The 23,878-nt window shown below is 49.1% G+C and overlaps 1 protein-coding gene across 2 annotated transcripts in view; it reads left to right on the top strand.

Annotated features, from left to right (window-relative positions):
- PEAR1 (platelet endothelial aggregation receptor 1) overlaps window positions 1–23,878 on the top strand; it is a 72,429-nt gene that overhangs the window by 43,066 nt on the left and 5,485 nt on the right. For both annotated transcript variants that reach the window (XM_084824534.1, XM_084824533.1), the window contains exons 11-19: window positions 7,308–7,482; window positions 7,902–8,022; window positions 8,282–8,445; window positions 9,042–9,144; window positions 9,849–9,995; window positions 12,546–12,674; window positions 17,083–17,211; window positions 21,831–22,046; window positions 22,291–22,403. In XM_084824534.1, coding sequence (XP_084680660.1) covers window positions 7,308–7,482; window positions 7,902–8,022; window positions 8,282–8,445; window positions 9,042–9,144; window positions 9,849–9,995; window positions 12,546–12,674; window positions 17,083–17,211; window positions 21,831–22,046; window positions 22,291–22,403 — 1,297 coding nt within the window. The remainder of the gene's footprint in view (window positions 1–7,307; window positions 7,483–7,901; window positions 8,023–8,281; window positions 8,446–9,041; window positions 9,145–9,848; window positions 9,996–12,545; window positions 12,675–17,082; window positions 17,212–21,830; window positions 22,047–22,290; window positions 22,404–23,878) is intronic.

The raw sequence follows: 23,878 nt of genomic DNA, 5'->3' as shown, positions 1-23,878 counted from the left end.
CTGACTTTGCAGATCTAGCCGTGATAGGCTACGTAAATCGTTACGTAGCCTATCACGGGGCTTTTTTTTTTTTTACTTTTGAAGTTCGCGGCCGGGGAGACGGGGTGCTTCTCCCCGGCCTGAATTTCGGCCGGGCGAGGCTGGAAGCCTCCCCCCCAGCCTGAACTTCGGGGGGAGAAGCGAAGCGCCTCCCCCCTACCGCGAAGCAAGCTGCGAGACCAGGTAAGTGACTTTCGTACATCCCTACCTAGGACCTAGTACGAGATGTAAATGTGGCTGAACCAGGAAGTCCAACATAGTCACATTTGACTTCAAAAGAGGAAACTTCTCTAAAATGAGGGAACTGGTGAAAAGGAAGTTAAAAGGGGGAGTCAAGAGGATTAAATCCCTTCAAAATGCTTGGAGATTATTCAAAACCACAATAATAGAAGCCCAGCTAAAATGTATACCACAGGTTAGGAAAGGTAACACCACGTCCAAGAGATCTCCAGCATGGTTAACAAGCAGTGTTAAGGGAGCTATTAGACAAAAGAGAGCTTCCTTCAGAAAATGGAAGGAAAACAAAAGGCAGCACAAGCTTGCACAAAGGCAATGCAAGCAGACAATAAGAGATGCAAAAAAGCATTTTGAAGAGCATATCACTAACAACATCAAGGCCAACAGTAAAGAATTCTTTAAATATATCAGAAGCAGAAAACCAGCTAGGGAGGCAGTTGGACCATTGGATGACAATGGAGTTAAAGGAGGATTGAAGGAGGACAAGGAGATTGCAGAGAAGCTGAATGAATTCTTTTCATTCGTCTTCACTGCAGAAGTTATAGGACAGATACCTGTGCCTGAACTGATGCTTTCAGGAAGGGAGTCTGAGGACCTGAGGCAAATAGTGGTGTCAAAAGATGAAGTTCTCAACTGTACTGATAAATTGAAGGGAAATAAATCATCAGGCCCAGATGGTATCCATCCTAGACTTCTCAAAGAACTCAAATATGAAATTGTGATCTTTTAATCCAAATATACAACATGTCCCCAAGATCATCCTCTGTACCAGAGGACTGGAACGTGACCAGTGTAACACCAATTTTCAAAAAGGGTTCATGGGGGGATCCGGGAAATTACAGGCCAGTTAGTTTAACATCTATTCCAGATAAAATGATTGAAAGCATTATTAAATATAAAATTAGTAAGCATATAGAAGGACAAGCCCTGCTGAAAAATAATCCATATGACTTCCACAAAGGTAACTCCTGCCTCATTAACCTTTTAGAGTTCTTTGAGAGTGTCAATAGACATATAGACAGTGGTCATAGAATCATAGAATAGTAGGGTTGGAAGGGGTCTATAAGACCATTGAGTCCAACCCCTTGCTCAATGCAGGAATCCAAGTCAGAGCATCCCTGACATATGGCTGTCCAGCCTCGTCTTCAATGCTTCCATTGTGGGAGAGCCCACCAGGTCCCTAGGGAATTGGTTCCATCGTTGTATTGTTCTAACAGTCAGGAAGTTTTACCAGGTAATCTGGTAGACATTGTTTACTTGGACTTCCAAAAGGCTTTTGACAAAGTCCCTCACCAAAGACTCCTGAGCAAACTTAGCAGTCATGGAATCAGAGGACAGGTCCTGTTATGGATCATAAGGCTCTGGATAGGGGCAAATGCCTTCGATTACTCGAAGCCAACATGGATTTGTCAAGAACAAATCCTGCCAGACGAATCTGATCTCATTTTTGGATCAAGTAACTTCCCTTGTGGACTGTGGGAATGCTGTGGACATAATATACCTCGACTTCAGCAAAGCTTTCAACAAAGTGCCCCATGATCTCCTGATGAGCAAACGAGCTCAAAGCGGGCTAGATGAAACAACGATCCGGTGGATCCACAGTTGGCTACAGAATCGGACTCAAAGAGTGCTTATCAATGGGACCTTCTCAAACTGGGGAGAGGTAATGAGCGGGGTACCGCAGAGCTCAGTCCTGGGCCCAGTGCTCTTCCACATTTGTATTAATGACTTGGAGGAGGAGGTGCAGGGAATGCTGATCAAATTTGCAGATGACACAGAATTGGGCAGGATAGCTAATACTTTGGAAGACAGAAACAAAATTCAAAGTGGTCTTGATAGCCTGGAGCGCTGGGCAGAAAACAACAGAATGACATTTCATACGGATAAATGCCAAGTTCTGCACCTAGGAAAAAGAGACCAAATGCACAGTTACAAGATGGGGGATACGTGGCTCAACAACACGACAAGCAAGAAGGATCTTGGAATTGTTGTCGATCACAAGCTGAATCTGAGCCAACAATGTGCTGTGGCTGCAAAAAAGGCAAATGCTCTTTGGGGCTGCATTAATAGAAGCATAGTTTCCAAATCCCGGGAAGTACTAGTTCCCCTCTACTCAGCACTGGTTAGGCCTCATCTGGAGTACTGTGTCCAGTTCTGGGCACTGCATTTTAAGAAGGATGCAGACAAGCTGGAGAGGGTTCAGAGGAGGGCAACCAAGATGATCAGGGGACTGGAAACAAAGCCCTCTGAGGAGAGACTGAAAGAACTGGGCATGTTTAGCCTTGAGAAAAGAAGACTGAAGGGAGATATGATAGTGCTCTTCATGTCCTTGAAAGGTTGTCACAGAGAGGAAGGCCAGGATCTCTTCTCGATCATCCCAGAGTGCAGGACACGGAATAATGGGCTCAACTGACAGGAAGCCAGATTCCGGCTGAACATCAGGAAAAACGTCCTGACTGTTAGAGCAATATGACAATGGAACCCATTCCCTAGGGAGGTGGTGGGCTCTCCCACACGGGAGACATTCAAGATGAGGCTGGACAGCCTTCTGTCAGGGATGCTCTGACTTGGATTCCTGCATTGAGCAGGGGGTTGGACTCAATGGCCTTGTAGGCCCCTTCCAACCCTACTATTCTATGATTCTGTGATTCTTGTTCTCCTTGACCTCTCAGCGGCTTTTGATACCATTGACCACAGTATCGTCCTGGACCTTGTCCTGGAGGGGTTGGACATTGGAGATACTGTATTGCGGTGGTTCCGGTCCTTCCTCACCAGCAGGTACCAGAGGGTAGCACTGGGAGAGGAGGTTTCGGACCCGTGGCCGCTCCCTTGTGGGGTGCCACAGGGTTCCATCCTCTCCCCGATGCTATTTAACATCTGTGTGAATCCGCTGGGGGCTATCATCAGGAGGTTTGGGGTGCAGTGTCATCAATATGCAGACGACACGCAGCTCTACCTCTCATTCAAATCTTCACCAAGGTTGGCCGTAGAATCCCTGTCCAAATGTCTGGAGACTGTGAGGTGCTGGATGGGGAGGAATGAGCTGAAGCTGAACCCTGACACGACTGAGGTACTTTTGGTGGGAGACAAGAGGAGGTTGGGGGATGTTGACCTGGTGTTCAATGTGGTACGGCTACCCTTGAAAGGCCAGGGCCACAGCCTGGGGGTCATTTTGGACTCCCAGCTGTCCATGGAGGCTCAGGTGTCAGCTGTGAGCCGGACAGCGCTGTACCAACTCCATCTGATATGGTGGCTGCACCCCTACCTTCCCGACCATCTGCTCCCATTGGCAGTACATGCCCTGGTCTCCTCGCATTTAGACTACTGTAATGCGCTGTACGTGGGGTTACCCTTGAAGACGGTTCGGAAGCTGCAGCTGGTACAGAATGTGGCGGCTGGCCTGATTAAAGGCAGCCGCCAGCAAGATCACATTACTCCAGTGCTGAAGTGCTTGCACTGGTTACCAGTTGTTTTCCAGGCCAAATTCAAGGTGTTGGTTTTGACCTTTAAAACCCTATATGGTTGCGGCCCAGCCTATCTTAAGGAGCGCCTCCAGCAACATCAGACAGGCTGCTCAACAAGATCAGCCTCAGATGGCCTCTCTGTCCCATCAGCCAGGACAGCTAGGGTGGTGGTAGAGGGCCTTCTTTGTGGTGGCCCCCACTCCGTGGAACTCCTCCCTAGGGAACTCCGCCATGCCCCCTCTTTAATGAGCTTCCACTGCGCATTAAAAACATGGTTGTTCAGGCAGGCATTTGGGGTGGGTTAGGGTATTTTTAGAAATATGTTTTTACCGAAGCATTTTATTGTTTTAAACTGTTCTATTATACACTCTGTACATCGCCCAGAGTGGCTGGGTGACCAGCCAGATGGGTGATTAATAAATTTAGTAAATAAATAAATAAATAATCAGTAACTGGTTAAAGAACTGAATGCGGAGAGTAGGAATAAATGGTACATTCTCCAATGGAAGGATGTAAATAGTGGGGTACCGCAGGGATCTGTATTGGGTCCAGTGCTTTTCAGCGTATTCATAAATGATCTGGAATTAGGAGTGAGCAGTGAGGTGGCCAAGTTTGCTGATGACACCAAATTATTTAGGGTGGTTAAAACAAAAAGAGATTGTGAGGAGCTCCAACAGGATCTCTCCAAACTGGGGGAATGGACATCTAAATGGCAAATGCAGTTCAGTGTAAGCAAGTGTAAAGTGATGCACGTTGGGGCAAAAAATCCCAACTTCAGGTATAACCTGATGGGATCTGAGCTAGCAGTGACCAGCCAAGAAATAGATCTTGGGGTTGTGCTGGACAGCTCAATGAATATGTCAACCCAGTGTGCAGCCACTGTAAAAAAAAAAAAAAAGGCAATTGAGAATAAAACTGCCAATATCATATTGCCCTTATACAAATCTATGGTGCAACCACACTTACAATACTGTGTACAGTTCTGGTCCCCACACCTAAAAGATATTGTAGAGGTAGAAAAGTTGCATTTTAGGCAACTAAAATGAGCAGGAGGGCAGGAGCATCTCCCCTATGAGGGAAGGTTACAACAGCTGGGCTTATTTAGCTTGGAAAAAGGAGGGTAACATAAGACATGATAGAGAAGGTCAAAATTATGCATGATGTGGAGAGGGAGACATTTTTCTCCCTCTCACGTAATACTAGAACCCAGGGTCATCCTATGAAGCTGATTGGTGGGAGATTCAGGACAGATGAAAGGAAGTACACAACGCATTGTTAAAGTATGGCATTTGCTACCACAGAGTGTAGTGATGGCCACCCATTTGGATGGCTTTAAAAGGGATTAGACAAATTCATGGAGAAGGAGAAGGCTATCAACGGCTACTAGTCCTGATGGCTATGTGCTACCTCCAGTATCAGAGGCAGGATGCCTGTGTACACCAGTTGCTGGGGAACATGAGCAGGAAGGTGCTATTGCACTCGTGTCCTGCTTGGAGATTCTGGTCGACAGCTGGTCGGCCACTGTGTGAACAGAAGGCTGGACTAGATGGACCTTTGGTCTGATCCAGCTGGGCTCTTCTTATGTTCTTAAGTTATTAAAACAAAAATCCAGCAGGAAAGACAGGAGTCCGTGTTCTTAGTTTGTGTGGAAAAAGATTCTGGGCCTTTAAACATTTACCAGTGGCCATGCCGGAGCCAATGCAGTCCAGTCTCCCACATTGCAGGCTGACAGCGGCTGCCATGTGGTCCACTGTCAGTTGCAAGGTTGAGGCTGGTTTGGGTTTCCAGCCTCAAATTCTACCTCAGATCACAGCAAAGGCCCATCTCCTTAAATTGCCCCTCAGGGCCCCTCCTAGCCTAAACGGAGGACTTGGTTGCACGAAGGAGTCTTGTGGCCTGTGGGTGGCAAACAAGACACATTGCACATCTAAAGGTTTGCAAGCTCCGAAAAATCCAACATGGCACACACCATTAAAAATTAGAGCGCGAACGCCTCCAGCAACCCTGCCTTTGAGGGGAGGTCAGCGGCCGCCTGATCACAGCACGCCGCCCCCCTGGATCCCTCCATTTGCTCCATGAGCAGCTGTCTCTTCAGCCCTGGGAGAGGTCCCACCCCCAAAATGAGCAGGGAAATTGAGCCGTTCTTGTGAGTTAATTACTTGTTCTTAACAGTTATAGACCGCTTCAATTGCTAAAAGACCATCAAGGCGGTGCAGAGCAGTCTAAAACAACCTTGAAGCAATAAAAACAGGAACATTAAAAACAGTAAAACTATACTTCATAGCTTAAAAGGCTAAATTAAAAAGATGCGTCTTCACCCCCTTTCTAAAAGCCCGGAGAGTGAGTGGGTCGCCAATCATAGTTCTTGAAGGAGCACATTCTGCAGTTTGGGAGCAACATGGCAGAAAACCCTTTCACGCGTCCCCAACAAATGGGCTCTGTGGGTCATAGAAATGTGAAGACCCAGGGAAAAAAATGGAAAAATTCAGAAAAAAAACATTTCTTTCTGGTTTTTCAAAGGACTGTTTTTGTTTTTCTCTGAAAAATTGGAAAAATTTGAGAGCTTTGGATTATGATTTATTTATTTTTTTTAGAAAAGACAAGTTGTTTATATATTGTTACTCCCTCCAAATTGATTTCTGAAAACTAATGCTTTTAGAGAAAGACTTGAGATGCAAAATGTCTGGAAATAATGAAGCGATTGGGGGAAATATTTTTTTAATCCTCCCTGTAAGATTCCCAGCATAGTTATTTCTTCCATTCCTTATTAAAATTATTGATCTAATGTATCTTGTTGTTGTTGTTCAGTCGTTCAGTCGTGTCCGACTCTTGTACTGATAGACATTTAGGGATACTCGTAAGTCATGCTCAGTTTCCCAACATGTGAGTAGAGTCATCAGATCATAATATGGAAGAAAATGTGCATTCCTGACCATTTACAGTTTTTTCTACGGAGTCCTGTGTTTCTGGACATGTTTTGGTTAAATGCTATAGCAATCAATCAATGCTGTTCTATTAAAAAAACTCACACGTGAAAAAACACACTATTGGTTATCCTGCTTCTCAAAATTATTTACAAAAGTGAATAAAATATCACTCTTCAAATAATAAGTTGAGATTACTAAAAGGTTCTTAAATTAAATATGGTTGCTTACCATTCCTAAGCTGAGTCTTTCCCAGATAAATAAAACCTTGATAGCTTTTCTTTCAGATCGGATTTCCTGAAGCTCCACTCCACCTCACAAACAGGAACAGGTTTAGGAATTTCCCTAAACTTCCTTACAGATAGGAACAGATCCTGTACACCAGTCTTTCTCTGCCTCCAGTTCTTCCTGCTTCTTCTGGCCTCTGTGATGCTTCAGATGTTTCAGGAAGGGCTTACTGATGTTCCCTCTGGTCAGAAATTAGATAGGAACCTAAAATGTGTTCTGTATATCTCGGTTTGCTCATAAAACTATCATGTTTGGTATATTAAATTTAAAAGTATAGTTTCTTCAGACGGTAATTACTTTTGGCTTTGCTCCTGGCCTCAGTCCGCTGATGGGGGTGTCCTTGCTTGCTCTCCAGCTGCCACCCGCTCTCTGGGGAATGCACCTGCAAGCCAGGCTGGGCGGGGCTTTACTGCAACGAGACCTGCCCCCCCGGGTATTACGGTGTCAGTTGCCAGGACCCCTGCCTCTGCTTGAACGGGGGGACCTGCAACAGCGAAACCGGGCTCTGCCTTTGCCCGGCAGGCTACCTGGTGAGTCCCTCTTGGAGGCGGCGGGGGAGGTGCATTCGCTCAGGCCCTCGGTGCTGCTGTTGTGCAGGCCAGAAGTGGGGAACTGGCGTACGCCAGCGCTTTTTTGGAAGCTGCCCTGAGGAGATGTTTGAAAGGGGAGTCTAAAGAACAAATAGCCACACACAGCCCCGTCCACCTCTGGCACCTGCTCTCAGAAGTGGGGGTCAGTGGGCCGTTGCTCTTGCCCCTCTTGGGGCGCCTGTGCTCCTGGTCGCACCTTAGCAGATGGACTGGGTAGAAAGCGTGCAGGAGCATCTGTTAAAAACATACCATGCACCAGCACTGGAAGCAGGAGCACCCTGCACGGGAAACTCTACGGGGGGCGGCAGGGGGGCTTCCCAGCTGTGCCGGGGCCACTGCTGCACTTGTGCCTTCTGCAGGACGAGCACTGCTCCAGTCTCTGCCCGGCCGAGATGTACGGCCTGAACTGCTCACTTCCGTGCACCTGCCAGAATGCTTTGGCCTGTTCCCCTGTGGATGGAAGCTGTGCCTGCAAAGAAGGTACACATACGTGTGGGGGCGGGGGGCCCTGGGCCCTTGTCTCCATTCAGCCCTTGTTAGGGATCTGCTGACGCGATGGATTGCTGGATCTGGTATTTCTGTTGGTGCCAAGCACTTGGCATCCTGGCAGGAGGGAGCAGAAGGAGCAACCCCCTGCGAAACCGTCTTGCCTCATTCTGCTGCCCCAGCCTGCGTCTCGGCGCGTGGCCTGTTTGCCTTGGATGCTTCCTCCTGCTAATTTCTTCTGCCCCCACCCCAGGTTGGCAAGGAGCAGACTGTGCCCTGCCCTGCCCTGCCGGCACTTGGGGCTCTGGATGCAACAAGACCTGCCACTGTGCCAATGGGGCGGCCTGCAGCGCAGTCAGCGGGAGGTGCTCATGTGCGGCAGGCTGGTCCGGCAGCCAGTGCCAGGAGCCATGCCCGGTAAGCGGCCTTTAGAGAAGGAGGGGGGTCCCAGCACCAAGCTGGATGCGTGCACACAGTCCCCGCTGTTGGTGCCTGGCTTGCATTTTCTGGGACCCAGTATTGAGCTTTCCAGCGTGCTGATTTGCTTGCTGGTGTCCCACCCACCCTGCCTCAGGGTGGCTCTATCGAGGCAGAGCAGCCTTCAGGGCCTTGGGTGGCCCGGTGGTTCTTTTTGTGGGCACCCATCTTGAAAGCGTCTGAAAGCAGGGAAACGCCTTCGAAGGCAAACACCCCCGGGCCTGCTCCAAAGGTGGAGAGACATGTGCCAGGCTTGCTTCAGGGCCAGGGGCCTTGTGGCCAGGGCCAAGCTGAGCCGGGCAAGAGGCCTCTGTTGATCCCTCCATCCCTACTTGGTGATGCCCACTCGCTCTTTGGCTGCCATCAAGTTTCTCACTGACAGGCTAAGTCCTCAAGTGACCAGAAGGAGAGGCAGTCTGCTGGGGCCCATGGTCAGGAGCTTGCCTGGGTCTGTAGTGGGGGGGGCTGTAAGTCTACCACTGGAAAGACTTTGTTCCTTCACCACCACCACCACCCTCCCTCTTTCTCTCTCTCAGAATTGGTTCTATGGCCTCGGCTGTAACAAGAGATGTTCCTGCCAGAACGCAGATGGCTGTGACCCTGCCACAGGACAGTGCCGCTGCCTACCTGGATGGACAGGTTGGGGCGGGGGGCATCAGAGGTGGCTCCTGGGCTTGGGGGTGGGAGGCAGGCAGGGAAAAAGGACAGTTCAGCCTCCTGTGAGCTGAGCCAAGACCAACCAAGCCTGCTGAATCCTCCTGCTGGATGTTTCTCTTCACTGGGACCTCTGTCAGCGCCTCAGGCCAGAGCAGATCTGCAGGCAGCTTCAGGCCTTGCCACCCACCCCACCTGTCTTGCTGGCCTGGCGCAGAGGAACAAGGCCCTGGGATGGGGGGCGGATTCCCCAAGGGCTGCCACCCTGAGTTGGTTTCCTGTCAAGTGAATCAGCTGAAGTCTCGTCGGCTTGTGGGCAGAGTGCCTGCTGCTGCTGCTGCTGCTGCTGCTGCTGCTCTTTTTTGGGGCTGCTCTAGAGATGGTGTGTGATTCTATTGGGAAATGGAAAAGAATAAACTTTAAATAATTAAAATGGTGTTTCCTCCCAGTAGGAAGTAGGAGCTTTGCTTCAGTGTCCCAAAAACATGCCAACTCCGAGTCAATTCTACTTCTGGAATATGTACAGCTAGGATTCTGTGGCTGTCATCAGCCCTGCATGTGGCAGCAGACTCAGAACCCCAATCGAAGGATGCTCCAGCCTTAGCTCAGCTCCTGCCATGTCCCGTGCCGAGTATTCCCGGTCTGGCTGCATGTGGTGATGAGCTTTTCCTTTCCATTTCTCCCCGCAGGTTTCCGGTGCAGCCAGCAGTGTGCAGATGGCCTGTGGGGGCAGCACTGCAACAAGCTGTGTTCCTGCAGGAACGGTGCTGCCTGTTCCCCCAAGGACGGGAGCTGCGACTGCACCCCCGGCTTCCGTGGCCCCACTTGCCAGCGCTGTGAGTAAGCCAGTCGGTCTCCTTGGCAGGAGTGCCCAGAGCAGCTCCAAGGACAGGCCTCAGCTGGCCCACGTGTTTCCCCGTGGAAGCCTGGGAAGGCTGTGCCTGGGCTGGCCGGCCTGGTCATCCGCATTCTGACCCCCGGCAGAGCCGGTGGGCAGTGGGGAGCACGTGCGCCGGCGGCGGCTTTGGGGCTCCCCGCGGGTCCTGCCCAGGGTCGCAGCACATCTTGCAAGCCCACAGCGCTTGCCCCAGCTCTTCCCGCAGTCAGACCCGGATCCCACCTTCTGGAAGGAAGGGGTGGGGAGAGGTGCAGGTCTGGTTTCTGGTCTCAGGGCAGCACCGTCTCCAGTGGGTCAGCACCTGCTGACTAGTGCCTTGCTGTCAGCCTGCTTAGATCCATTTCATTGGTGAGGCCAGCCTCTGACCCATGCATTGCATGGTATAGTGAGTCTGACAAACGGCAAGGTGTTGAACTGACACAGGTCTTGTGCGCCATTTATTAAATATATAAAGGCCCAATACAGGGCAGTTTGGTTTCTTCTCAGAGTGTGCCCCATACAGCTTCTGTGGGTTTGACACAGGAAGAGATTGGTATCAAGCAAGCACCAGTCCTCAAGTTAACAACTGCTAGCTGTCTGACACTGATAAGTGTGTGATCTTCATGTCAGCAGTTAGGCGGCTGCTTAATTTCCTGTTTGCTTTAATGTTTTATCACACTGAAGGAATGGAGAGGGCCCCCCACCTGCCCACCCCTGGGTGTTGGAATGTTGGGACTTCTTAGTCACAGGGAAAGTTAACTCCTTACCTACCTGCCATGCTTTGGGCATGTGCTAAAATATCAGAAAAGGGTATAAAAGATTGGGCTGAGGCCTAACCAATTTGGCCATGCTCCATGGGGAAAGGGCACATCCAGTCGGCAGAACTTTGGGTCCTAGGAACGCTCTCTAACAGGCTGTCGATTGGGGTCCCTGGCATATACCAGTGCTGATGGAGCTGCCAGCTTCATCGGCTGAAGAGATGTGTGAGCATCCCTTGTGCATCTTTTTCTATCAATAAATTGTCATTCTTTCCATAAGTGGTCTAGTTTCATCTTGGTAATCCAAAGAATCTATTCTGGCTGCACTCTGAGGAAATCAGGCCTCCAGATTAATACACATGGATCCCTGTGAATTAAATGTTTGTGTAGTTAGGCCTCTTAGAGAGCCTCCAACACGCTTTTCCTAATACAAACGCCATAACAGCAGCACCAGTCTTGAGACAAGGCCCTTCCTATCTTCAGAGAGAGAAAAGGAATACAAGAGGCCGTGCTAGGAGTTAAGGCTGATTAAAATAAGTGTGTCTTGGGCTGCTTCCCCACAAGAGGCATTCCACATGGAATTGCCACACTTTGCTCACTCGCTTTTGACGGGGCATCTACATGGGGCTTTGTCCTCCTTTATGCTCCATGCAATTCTTCCATCACTTCTCAGACTGCAGGAAGCTTGACTTCTCTTTTCTTTTGAGATGAATGGTACTGCCATCTCCACAGGAGTAGATGCCTTCGGCGCCACTCTTCCATCTTTAGAGCAGGGTTTTGACATGGGCAGTGACATATTGGAGCCCAGCAGGCACTGGCATTCTGCAGCGGGAGCCGTTTTATCACCTTGTTTGGTGTTTCTGTTCAGTCATTTAATTAGCCCTAAAACACTTTTCCAGCATAGTGTTACTGTTAAAATATTAGAGAAATGCCATTTTAAAAGTGTTATAGCGCCATAACATTAGATGGCTAATTTTAAAAGCATGATTTTAGAAAACCCTTCCCACCCACTGCCATTAACCACTTTGCCCGAAGTGACAGAGATTGGTCAGGGTTTTCAAAATTGGCATTTTAATATTCAAACAGAATAACATTCCTTCATTTAATAGTATTTCACTATTTTAAAATATATATAGCCAGAAAAGTGTCTCAGTGCTAAATAAAAGCAATTAAAATACATTAAAATGGGGTTAAGAAACACCCCCCACCACAAAGGCTACAGTGACTATGTGCTTAGCTTCAGGTGACCACTCAAGTGAACTGGACGTTCTTCCCCCAAGCCCCAGTGTCAGCAGAGTGCGGCGGGAGAGATACACAGGAGACACGCAGGATTCCCAAGAGCGTTGAACTTGTATGAAACATGCTTGTGTAGCGCCATCGCTGTTCAAGGCCTCCGCTAATTAGGACAACAATTTCAGGCAGTGCCAGGCTGCTCCCAGAGGAGCAGAGGGGTGGTTCCGAGGGCTTCCCAATCACTGTTGGGAAGCAAAATTGCTACAAGCAATTGTAGCAATTGCTACAAGCTACAAGCAAAATTGCTTGTAGCTACGAGCTACAAGCAAAATTGAAGTTGAGTAGCCTCTGATTTCCACTGATACCCTGTCATGGGCCAGGTGTGTTCTGATGCTTGCACAAGACAATACACGTGATAGTAAAAAGGAAGCAGCCTCTCGGAAGTAGATTTGAGACAGCAACAAACTCTCTTCAGCCTGTGCTGCAATGAGCATTCTCTCCCCCTACCCCGTATGCAGCCTGCCAGCCAGGGCGTTACGGCAAGAAGTGCTCTGTGCCCTGCAAGTGTGCCAACCACTCCATCTGCCACCCCGTGGACGGCTCCTGCGATTGTCCTCCTGGATGGACAGACAGCAATTGCTCAAGCCGTGAGTTACCCAGTGGGGGGATATGGGGGAAGGTGAGCTGAATGTACCCTGGCAAGTTCCTTTTCTGCACTGGATGGAAGGGACCTGGGAATGGGTTGTTGTTTATTCGGTCAGTTGCTTCTGACTCTTTGTGACTTCATGGACCAGCCCACGCCAGAGCTTCCCGTCGGTCGTCGCCACCCCCAGCTCCCCCAAGGTCGAGCCCGTCACCTCCAGAATATCATCCATCCACCTTGCCCTTGGTCGGCCTCTCTTCCTTTTGCCTTCCACTTTCCCTAGCATCAGCATCTTCTCCAGGGTGTCCTGTCTTCTCATTATATGGCCAAAATACTTCCGTTTTGCCTTTAATATCATTCCCTCAAGTGAGCAGTCTCGCTTTATTTCCTGGAGTATGGACTGGTTTGATCATCTTGCAGTCCAAGGCACTCTCAGAATTTTCCTCCAGCACCACAGTTCAAAAGCATCTATCTTCCTTCGCTCAGCCTTCCTTATGGTCCAACTCTCTCAGCCATAGTTACTATGGAGAATACCATTGCTTTCACTATGCGGACCTTTTTTGACAGTGTGACGTCTCTGCTCTTCACTATTTTATCAAGATTTGTCATTGCTCTCCTCCCAAGAAGTAAACATCTTCTGATTTCCTGGATGCAGTCAGCGTCTGCAGTAATCTTTGCGCCTAGAAAGACAAAGTCTGTCACTGCCTCCATGTTTTCTCCCTCTATTTGCCAGTTATCAGTCAAGCTGGTTGCCATAATCTTGTTTTTTTTTAGGTTTAACTGCAACCCAGCTTTTGCACTTTCTTCTTTCACCTTCGTCATGAGGTTCCTCAGCTCCTCCAGCGATTTTAACTCCAGCCTTGGCTTCATCAAGCCCAGCACGTCGCATGATGTGTTCTGCGTGCAGGTTGAATAGGTAGGGTGAGAGTATACAACCCTGCCTTACTCCTTTCCCAATCTTAAACCAGTCCGTTGTTCCATGGTCTGTTCTTACCGTTGCTACTTGGTCGTTATACAGATTCGTCAGGAGGCAGACAAGATGACTTGGTATCCCCATACCACCAAGAACTTGCCACAATTTGTTATGATCCACACAGTCAAAGGCTTTAGAATAGTCAATAAAACAGAAATAGATGTTTTTCTGAAACTCCCTGGCTTTCTCCATTATCCATTGGATATTGGCAATTTGGTCTCTGGTTCCTCTGCCTTTTCTAAACCCAGCTTGTACATCTGGCAATTCTCGTTCCATGAATTGCTGGAGTCTACCTTGCAAGATCTTGAGCATTACCTTACTGGCATGTGAAAGAAGTGCCACTGTTCGGTAGTTTGAATGTTCTTTAGTGTTTCCCTTTTTTGGTATGGGGATATAAGTTGATTTTTTCCAATCTGTTGGCCATTCTTGTGTTTTCCTAATTTGCTGGCATATGGCATGCATCACCTTGACAGCATCATCTTGCAAGATTTTAAACTGTTCAGCTGGGATACCGTCATCTCCTGCTGCCTTGTTATTAGCAGTGCTTCTTAAGGCCCATTCAACCTCACTCTTCAGGATGTCTGGCTCTAACTCACTGACCACGCCGTCAAATCTATCCCTAATATTATTATCCTTCCTATACAGATCTTCTGTATATTCTTGCCACCTTTTCTTGCTCTCTTCTGCTTCTGTTAGGTCCTTGCCATCATTGTTTTTCATCATACCCATTTTTGCCTGGAATTTACCTCCGATGTTTCTAATTTTCTGGAAGAGGTCTCTTGTCCTTCCTATTCTTTTATCTTCTTCCACTTCCATGCATTGCTTGTTTAAAAATAATTCCTTATCTCTTCTGGCTAACCTCTGGAATTTTGCATTTAATTGGGCATATCTCCCCCTATCACTGTTGCCTTTTGCTTTCCTTCTTTCTTGGGCTACTTCCAATGTCTCAGCAGACAGCCATCTTGCCTTCTTGGTTTTCTTTTTCTTTGGAACGTTTTTTGTTGCCGCCTCCTGAACAATGTTGCGAACTTCTGTCCATAGTTCTTCCGGGACCCCATCTACTAAATCTAGTCCCTTAAATCTATTCTTCACCTCCACTGCATATTCATTAGGAATATTAGTGAGCTCATATCTAACTGATCATAGAATCATAGAATAGTAGGGTTGGAAGGGGCCTACAAGGCCATCGAGTCCAACCCCCTGCTCAATGCAGGAATCCAAGTCAGAGCATCCCTGACAGATGGCTGTCCAGCCTCGTCTTGAACGCCTCCAGTGTGGGAGAGCCCACTATCTCCCTAGGTAATTGGTTCCATTGTCGTATTGCTCTAACCGTCAGGAGGTTTTTCCTGATGTTCAGCCGGAATCTGGCTTCCTGTCACTTGAGCCCATGATTCCGTGTCCTGCACTCTGGGATGATCGAGAAGAGATCCTGGCCTTCCTCTCTGGGACAACCTTTCAAGGACTTGAAGAGCGCTATCCTATCTCCCCTCAGTCTTCTCTTCTCAAGGCTAAACATGCCCAGTTCTTTCAGTCTCTCTTCATAGGGCTTTGTTTCCAGTCCCCTGATCATCTTGGTTGCCCTCCTCTGAACCCTCTCCAGCTTGTCTGCATCCTTCTTAAAATGCAGTGCCCAGAACTGGACACAGTACTCCAGATGAGGCCTAACCAGTGCTGAGTAGAGGGGAACTAGTACTTCCCAGGATTTGGAAGCTTTGCTTCTCTGAATGCAGCCCTAAAGAGCATTGGCCTTTTTTGCAGCCGCATCACATTGTTGGCTCATATTCAGCTTGTGATCGACAACAATTCCAAGATCCTTCTTGCTTGTTGTGTTGTTGAGCCACGTATCCCCCATCTTGTAACTGTGCCTTTGGTTTCTTTTTCCTAGGTGCAGAACTTGGCATTTATCCCTATAAAATGTCATTCTGTTGTTTTCTGCCTTCACACAGCGCAGAGTTAAACAATGGAATTCACTTCCGCAGGATGTAGTGATGGCCACCAATTTGGATGGCTTTAAAAGGGGGTTAGAAAAATTCCTGAGGAGAAGGCTATCAGTAGCTACTAGTCTTGATGGCTGTGTGCTCCCTCCAGAACCAGAGGCAGTGAGCCTGTGTACACCAGTTGCTGGGGAACATGGGTGGGAGGGTGCTGTTGCGCTCATATCTGAGATCGCCTCAGAGCCTGCGGTTTGGGACCTGGAGAAGGCACCCACTGCTGCCCATTTGGCCTGGGGGCCATTCCCCCTCCCACATCTCCTGCAACCCCAGAGGAGAACTGAGATTCAGTCTGAAGGGACTTGCCAAGCACCTCCGCTCCCTTTTGGCCCAGGTCCAGCCCCCTCAGATTGAGACAGCCCTTCTTGGTTGTGCTGGACTAACGTCTCCTCCTCTGCCTGACACATGATGGGGGTGAGAAGGCCAAAGGGACACCCCCTTTCTGTCAGAGGCCAGGATAGCTGAGGGTTTGGATTATGGGGAGGAGAGAAATTCCTGCCTTTTCTGTCATGGGGCCTTGGGGCTCTCCATGAGCCTGTGCCATTTCCTTGCTAGGGATGGAGCCGGGTGAGTTCTCCCATCATCTCCAGCTCGGATATTGCAAAGCCCTGGTTGCCTGAGTTTGCCCTGGGCCCAGCTCCTGAGCCATGACCTGGTGGATCCCTTAGCAAGTTTTGGGTGCTCGATCACGGGAGGGTTGGGGGGTGCAGGAGCTTCCTTCCTGGCAGCGCTGCCCTCTGAGACTGCCAAAACAGGATGGGCTGGCATCTGCCCACCACAATTCCCCCGCTGTGCCTGGGCTGACAGCCATGTGGGAGGGAATGCGCCAGAGACCCTGTCTGTGGGGTGGGGGTGGGCAGCTGCACCGCCACAGATGAGCTTTGCTCCCTGTGCGCTGGGCTCAGATGTGGAGCCCTGACGCTGTCCTCGAAGTCCAGCGAGCGCTGAGGGCTGTCCTCTGTGGCCCAGGCAGGAAACCTCACAGCTGCAACACCCTCCATCCACTGGCAGAAAGCCGCCAACCCCCTGTTAAGCTCTCTTCCCAACTGTCTTCCGTGACCAAGTAGCCCACAGAGGAGGAGCGGACAGAAGACGGCAGCTGGCAGAGCTCTGCCGGTGCCCTGTCCTTGGAGCGAGACTCGGCTCTTGCCCACACAGGAGCGCTCCCTGCCCTCTTTAGCCTGGCCCTGCCTGCAGCAGCAGGGTGCCTTTCCCCCAGTAAGGTGGAGACATGTTGGAGCAAGGCCACTGCTGGCCCTTCCTGAGCAAGCCACGGCTTGCTTGCCATCTGCCAAGGGTGTGCTGCTCCCCTCGGCCATGGGGAGCAAGGCCCGGCCAGGTGGGGCTGTGCCCTGAAGCTGTGCAAGGCCGGCTTGGAATTGGGGGCAGGGGCGGGTGCAGGCACCCAAGCCCCCATCCCAGAGCTGCTCCACCTGGTTTCTTTGCAGGCTGCCCTCCTGGGTTCTTCGGGGAGAACTGTGCCCGTCAGTGCCAATGCTGGAACGAGGCACTCTGCGACCCAGAGACAGGGAGGTGCTTGTGCCCCTCAGGCTACACCGGGGCCCGCTGTGAGACGCGTAAGTGTTAAGGCACACCCCGGGCTCTCCGTGCTTCGTGTGCATCCTCCGCTCCGGGGGGAGGAGGCCGGGGCACCACGGGGCTCTTTGGCTAAAGGGAGAATTGTTGCCCGTTCCATATGGACCAGTGCATGCTGCTTGGCACTGTTTCCAATGACAGCATCCCTTGGTGTCAGTCCACGGACCAGCAGCGCTGAATGTTCCAGCACTGCCCCCCAAACTGCCAGAAGAATTAATTGGAACTCCGCTGGAACCTGAGCCTTCATAAATCTTTATTGGAATGTAGCAAACTAAATGTTCAGAATGATAAGGTTGGATGGGATAAAGAATTAGAATGCCCTACACAGCCTAACCCCTTCATGGATTGCCTTGTTGTGGCGAAGGGGCTTGCGTAACTCAGTGAAGCCATAAGCTATGCCGTATAGGGCCACCCAAGACGCACAAGTCATGGCAGAGAGTTCTGACAAAATGTGGCCCACTGGAGAAGGAAATGACAACCCACTCCAGTATTCTTGCCAAGAAAACCCCATGGAACGTATCACAAGGCTAAAAGAGATGATGCCGGAAGATGAGCCCCTCAGGTCGGAAGGTGTCCAATATACTACTGGGGAAGAGCAGAGGGTATTTCCAAGTAGCGCCAGAAAGAGTGAAGCGGCTGGGCCAAAGCCGAAAGGACACTCAGCTGTGGATGTGTCTGGTGGTGAAAAGAAAATCCGATGCTGTAAAGAACAATATTGTTTAGGAACCTGGAATATAAGATCAATGAATCAAGGTAAGCTGGAGGTGGTCAAACATGAGATGGCAAGATTGAACATCGACATCTTGGGAATCAGCGAACTAAAATGGACAGGCATGGGTGAATTTAATTCAGGTGACCATCATATCTACTACTGTGGGCAAGAATCCCTTAGAAGAAATGGAGTAGCACTCATAGTCAACAAAAGGGTGGGAAAAGCAGTACTGGGGTACAATCTCAAAAACGATAGAATGATCTCAGTACGAATCCAAGGCAAACCATTCAACATCACAGTAATTCAAGTCTATGCCCCAACCACTGAGGCCAAAGAAGCTGAGGTTGATTGGTTCTATGAAGACCTACAACACCTTCTAGAACTAACACCAAAAAAAGATGTCCTTTTCATCATAGGGGATTGGAATGCTAAAGTAGGAAGTCAAGAAATCACTGGGATAACAGGCAAGCATGGCCTTGGTGTACAAAATGAAGCAGGGCAAAGAGTAATAGAGTTTTGCCAAGAGAACACGCTGATCATAGCAAACACTCTTTTCCAACAGCACAAGAGGCGACTCTACGCATGGACATCACCAGGTGGTCAATATCGAAATCAGATTGATTATGTCCTTTGCAGCCAAAGATGGAGAAGCTCTATACAGTCAGTAAAAACAAGACCTGGAGCTGACTGTGGCTCAGATCATGAGCTGCTTCTTGCAAAATTTCGGCTGAAATTGAAGAACGTAGGGAAAACCACTAAACCATTCAGGTATGACCGAAATCATATCCCTTATGAATATACAGCGGAGGTGAGGAATAGATTTAAGGGATTAGACCTGATAGACAGAGTGCCTGAGGAACTATGGACGGAGGCAGCAACTAAATTCATCCCAAAGAAAAAGAAATGCAAGAAAGCAAAGTGGCTGTCTGATGAGGCTTTACAAGTAGCTGAGGAAAGAAGGGAAGCGAAAAGCAAGGGAGAAAGGGGAAGATATAGCCAACTGAATGCAGAGTTCCAGAGGATAGCAAGGAGAGACAAGAAGGCCTTCTTCAATGAAGAATGCAAAGAAATCGAGGAAAAAAAACAGAATGGGAAAGACTAGAGATCTCTTCAAGAAAATCAGAGATCTCAAGGGAATGTTTTGTGCAAAGACAGGCATGATAAAGGACAAAGAAGGCAGGGACCTAACAGAAGCAGATGAGATTAAGAAGAGGTGGAAAGAGTACACAGAAGAACTATACAGGAAAGATCTGAATGTCCCTGATAGCTGTGAGAGTGCGGTCACTGAACTTGAGCCGGACATCCTCGAGAGTGAAGTCAAGTGGGCCTTAGGAAGCATTACTAACAACAAAGCTAGCGGAGATGACAGTGTTCCAGCTGAGCTATTTAAGATCCTAAAAGATGATGCTGTTAAAGTGCTTCACTCAATATGTCAACACATTTGGAACACTCAGCAATGGCCACAAGACTGGAAAAGGTCAGTTTACATTCCAATTCCAAAGAAGGGCAATGCCAAAGAGTGTTCAAACTACCATACAATTGCGCTCATTTCACATGCCAGCAAGGTGATGCTGAAAATCCTACAAGCTAGGCTTCAGCAGTATGCGAACCGAGAACTACCAGAAGTACAAGCTGGGTTTCGAAAAGGCAGAGGAACTAGAGATCAAATCGCTAACTTTCGCTGGATCATGGAGAAAGCAAGAGAATTCCAGAAAAACGTCTATTTCTGCTTCATTGACTACGCTAAAGCCTTTGATTGTGTGGATCACAACAAACTGTGGCAAATTCTGAAAGAGATGGGAGTACCAGACCACCTTACCTGTCTCCTGAGGAACCTGTACGAGGGTCAAGAAGCAACAGTAAGAACCAGACATGGAACAACTGATTGGTTCAAAATTGGGAAAGGAGTACGACAAGGCTGCATATTGTCGCCCTGCTTATTTAACTTATATGCAGAGTACATCATGAGAAACGCCGGGTTGGATGAATCACAGGTCGGAATTAAGATTGCTGGAAGAATTACAAACAACCTTAGATATGCAGATGATACCACCCTAATGGCAGAAAGCGAAGAGGATCTAAAGAGCCTCTGGTTGAGGGTGAACGAGGAGAGTGCAAAAGCTGGTTTGAAACTCAACATTAAAAAAAAGATCATGGCATCTGGCCCCATCACTTCCTGGCATATGTAAGGGGAAGAAATGGAAGCAGTGACAGATTTTATTTTCTTGGGCTCCAAGATCACCACAGACGGTGACTGTAGCCATGAAATTAAAAGACGCTTGCTCCTTGGGAGGAAAGCTGTGACAAACCTAGACAGCATAGTAAGAAGCGGAGACATCACCTTGCCGACAAAGGTCCGTCTAATCAAAGCTATGATTTTCCCAGTAGTAACGTATGGCTCTGAGAGCTGGACTATAAGGAAGGCTGAGCGCCAAAGAATTGATGCTTTCGAACTGTGGTGCTGGAGAAGACTCTTACGAGTCCCCTGGACTGCAAGGAGGTCAAATCAGACAGTCCTAAAGGAAATCAACCCTGAGTGCTCATTGGAAGGACAGATCCTGAAGCTGAAGCTCAAATATTTTGGCCACCAAATGCGAAGAGAAAAGTCACTGGAAAAGACCCTGATGCTGGGAAAGACTGAAGGCAAAAGGAGAGGGGACGGCAGAGGATGAGATGGCTAGATAGCATCACTGATGCAATGAATATGGACTTGAACACGCTCTGGGAGAGAGCGCAGGACAGGAAGGCCTGGCGTGCTGTGGTCCATGGGGCCACGAAGAGTCGGACACGACTGAACAACAACAACAACAACACAGCCTAATCGGTGGAAAGCTACCTTAGTAATAACATGTATCATTTCTTTAGATTTAAAATTGTGATTCTTTAAGCAAAAAATGGATGTTTCATATATATTGGACACTGCATCATCTTGTTAAGAAGAAGTCGGCCAGCACAGCTAGGTGCTGGTGACGCACCACAGAAAATGCCTCGTGGAGGCATTGGATGTGGGAGTGTTCTGTAGTGGCTCCTTTTTGGTCAGAAGCTAACCCTCGTATTAATTTTGTCATAGAGAAATCTTTAATATTTGGGGATGCCCATGTGCTTTGAAATTATATTCCTGAGGAGTAGGGACTAGCAGATGAAGAACAGAAGTGGGTTCTGAGAGCTCTTCTAGTTGCAAAGAGACACCAACTGCAAACTTCCGCCACCTGTCCTTCAGCACCCTGAAGACCTTAACTGCTTTCTCTGCACGTAAACATATATTCTATAGTCGTCAATTTTGTTTGGATACCTATTCAGCTATATGGGCTGCTTATACTAATGTACATATCTATGTGTTTAAATTTTGTCTATGTTACTTTGAACTGACACAGTTTCTTTTCTTATACTGCAAATTTAAAAACGAAGTAGGGAAAGAATAAATGGGCTCTTAGCTGCAAGAAGCAGCCAAAGGGAAGCTTCTCGTTATGGTTCGGCTGTGGGGCACCATTCTGTCCTATTCCTTCCTTCCCTCCCGCAATAGGGGCTCACCTCTCCATCTCCACGTGTCACCAGAGAGAGGTGGCAACTTGGGTGTGGGCCAGGGCAGGATGAGGCCTGCGTCTGTACAGAGAAAGTGCCAGGCCTCTTGTGTTGGCTGGTCGCCTTTAAAGCTTGTGCAGCTCAGAACATGCAGCTGGGTGGCTGAGGCCCTGTGTTTGGGGTCGGGGTGGGGAGGGGAGGCATTGCATGGCCATCGCATCCATCAGAGGTGGAGGGTGCCATGGGGAGACCGACGCCTGGAAAGCCGGTCAGGGAAGAGCCACCAGATGCTTTCCCCCGTCTGCTCCCTCTTGTCCTGGGAGAGGGTTGTGCTTCTGACACGTGTCTTCCTTCCTTCCTGCGCAGGAAGCCCCGATGACTCCCTTGCCATGGTTCCTGCCACCCCTGCTGGCCCCCCCTCCCTCGGAGCTGTGATTGGCGTCATCGTCTTGGCTGTCTTGCTGGTGGCCTTGTTGGTGTTCTTTCTCTGTTACCGACAGTGGCAGAAGGACAAGGAGAACCGGCACCTCTCTGTAGCCTATACCACAGGCAGACCAGAGAGTTCAGAGTATGCTGTCCCAGGTGAGGCTGTGGGCAGGGCAACAGGGGTCGGGGGGCTTGAGCCCCACAAGCGTCGAGAGACATCCCAAGCTGCCCATAAGCAAAGGGAATGAAAAGCTAGTGTGGAGGCAGGTGAGCCCCTGGAAATAAAAAGCACACCTCTCCATTCAAAATGTCTGAGCGTGAATTTCCAGAGAGCTTCAGCCCAAGACAAGCTTGCGAGCAGCAGCCCCCTAGGCTCACCTGCCTGTGTCTTTCTCCCTAGATGTCCCTCCCAGCTACACCCACTACTACTCCAACCCCAGTTATCACACCCTGTCGCCCTGCTCCCCAAGCCTCCACGTCCCCAGCATCCCGGACCACCTGGGCTCTGGCAAGGTAAGGACCCCCCCCTTGAACTTGGGCCTCCAGGAAGGAGATCAAGAGGACCCACTTTTCCAAAAGGGGGCAGGGTGGAAGGCCCCCGTGGAAAATGTGTCTGTAGGGGGCTCTTGGCTGTGAGGAGGAATGCGTCTGTGGCCTAGACTGGCCCCTTCATCGTGTGCCCCACCCCTCCTTTGCAAGTCTTACCCAGCCAGCGTCCTGCTGCACACCCCCACCCCAGCAAATCCTCCGTTGATGCTCGGCAAGGCAGACGCGACTGGATTGGGCTGAGAAGCCACCAAGGGGCTGTGATGCTTTTGTGCCACTCAGCCAAGCCTTCTGCCACGTGGTCTCTGGGACAGGCCAAGGCAGTGATGGGGGCAAAAGAAAGAGCTGGGGGTGGGGGGAAGCTGCAGTGGCCAAGTGCCGGCAGGGCGGGGAGGGGGCTGCACCTCCTCCCACCACTGTCCTGGGTGTGGCAAGCCATTAACCGTATCTCATTTAATCAAACAGATCATCACCGTCACATAAATATAAAAACATGCCAAGGTTGATGCGTCCCCACTTTTTATTAGTAGCAACATAAAACCATAGTAAAATAAACAAATTAAAGCTTTTAATTTTTTTTTAATGGAGCTAAGATATACAAAACCTCAAGAATAAAATAAATTGCAGTCAACCGTATTCACTTCCATAAACTTTATTGTTCTGAAAAAAGGATAAAATTTAGCTACTGAAGATGTAGCTGCTTGGAAGGCTGGTCTGAATTGCATGAGAGGAAGTCCACCTTCATTTTGAGTGTGTTTCGACAGCCCAAATGAATGTTTTCCCCCTCGTATCATCAGCGAGCACCACATACATCCAGAGCCCTGAGAGTATCTCTTCCTCTTGCCCCTCAAGATGCTGAGATGTCAGCAGCCTAATTTGCAGTTGAGCCCTCGGTCAGTCTTCTCTGGCCCAGAGGCATGTAAATAACGCTCCCAGACACGAGGGGTGGTTGTTTTTAAAGGGGTACAAACCTGAGACCTAGGCCACCAAGAGATTTCTCTGCATAGGAAGTCCATTAAAGGGCTTGTGTTTTTTCTACAATATGCCTTTGGAGGTGGACGGAAGTAGAAAATCGCATTTTGAGGATCTATGCCGTGGAGCAAAGCAGCCGGGGACTCAATTTCTAGCTCTCATGTACTCCAAAAATGTCTTTTAGAGCAAGCTGCTTTCCTCCAAACATCCAAGCCCTGAAGAGCCTTGTTTCTGGCTCCAGCAGATGTTTCTGAGCACTGAACGTGGAAGCTTGCTTTGGGGAACGTCCAAGAACCCCAGCTCTGCTATTCTCCCCTCGCCCACCCCCACCCTCCAAAACTTTTATCACCAGCAGCTATTTGAAGAAGGGTGGTAAACGTCACTGCCCTCCTTTAGGGCCCATTTGCACATAGTGGCAGCAAATCATGGATTAACCTAACAACTAATCATAGGTTAACTTTGGTTTGTTT

This window comes from Heloderma suspectum, chromosome 17 (assembly GCF_057233095.1).
Source record: "Heloderma suspectum isolate Gila_16-S chromosome 17, 16-S_ref, whole genome shotgun sequence".
Classification (NCBI taxonomy): Eukaryota; Metazoa; Chordata; class Lepidosauria; order Squamata; family Helodermatidae; genus Heloderma; species Heloderma suspectum.
The sequence above is the reverse complement of the archived record's forward strand: the minus strand, read 5'-3'. Positions and strand labels throughout refer to the sequence as shown.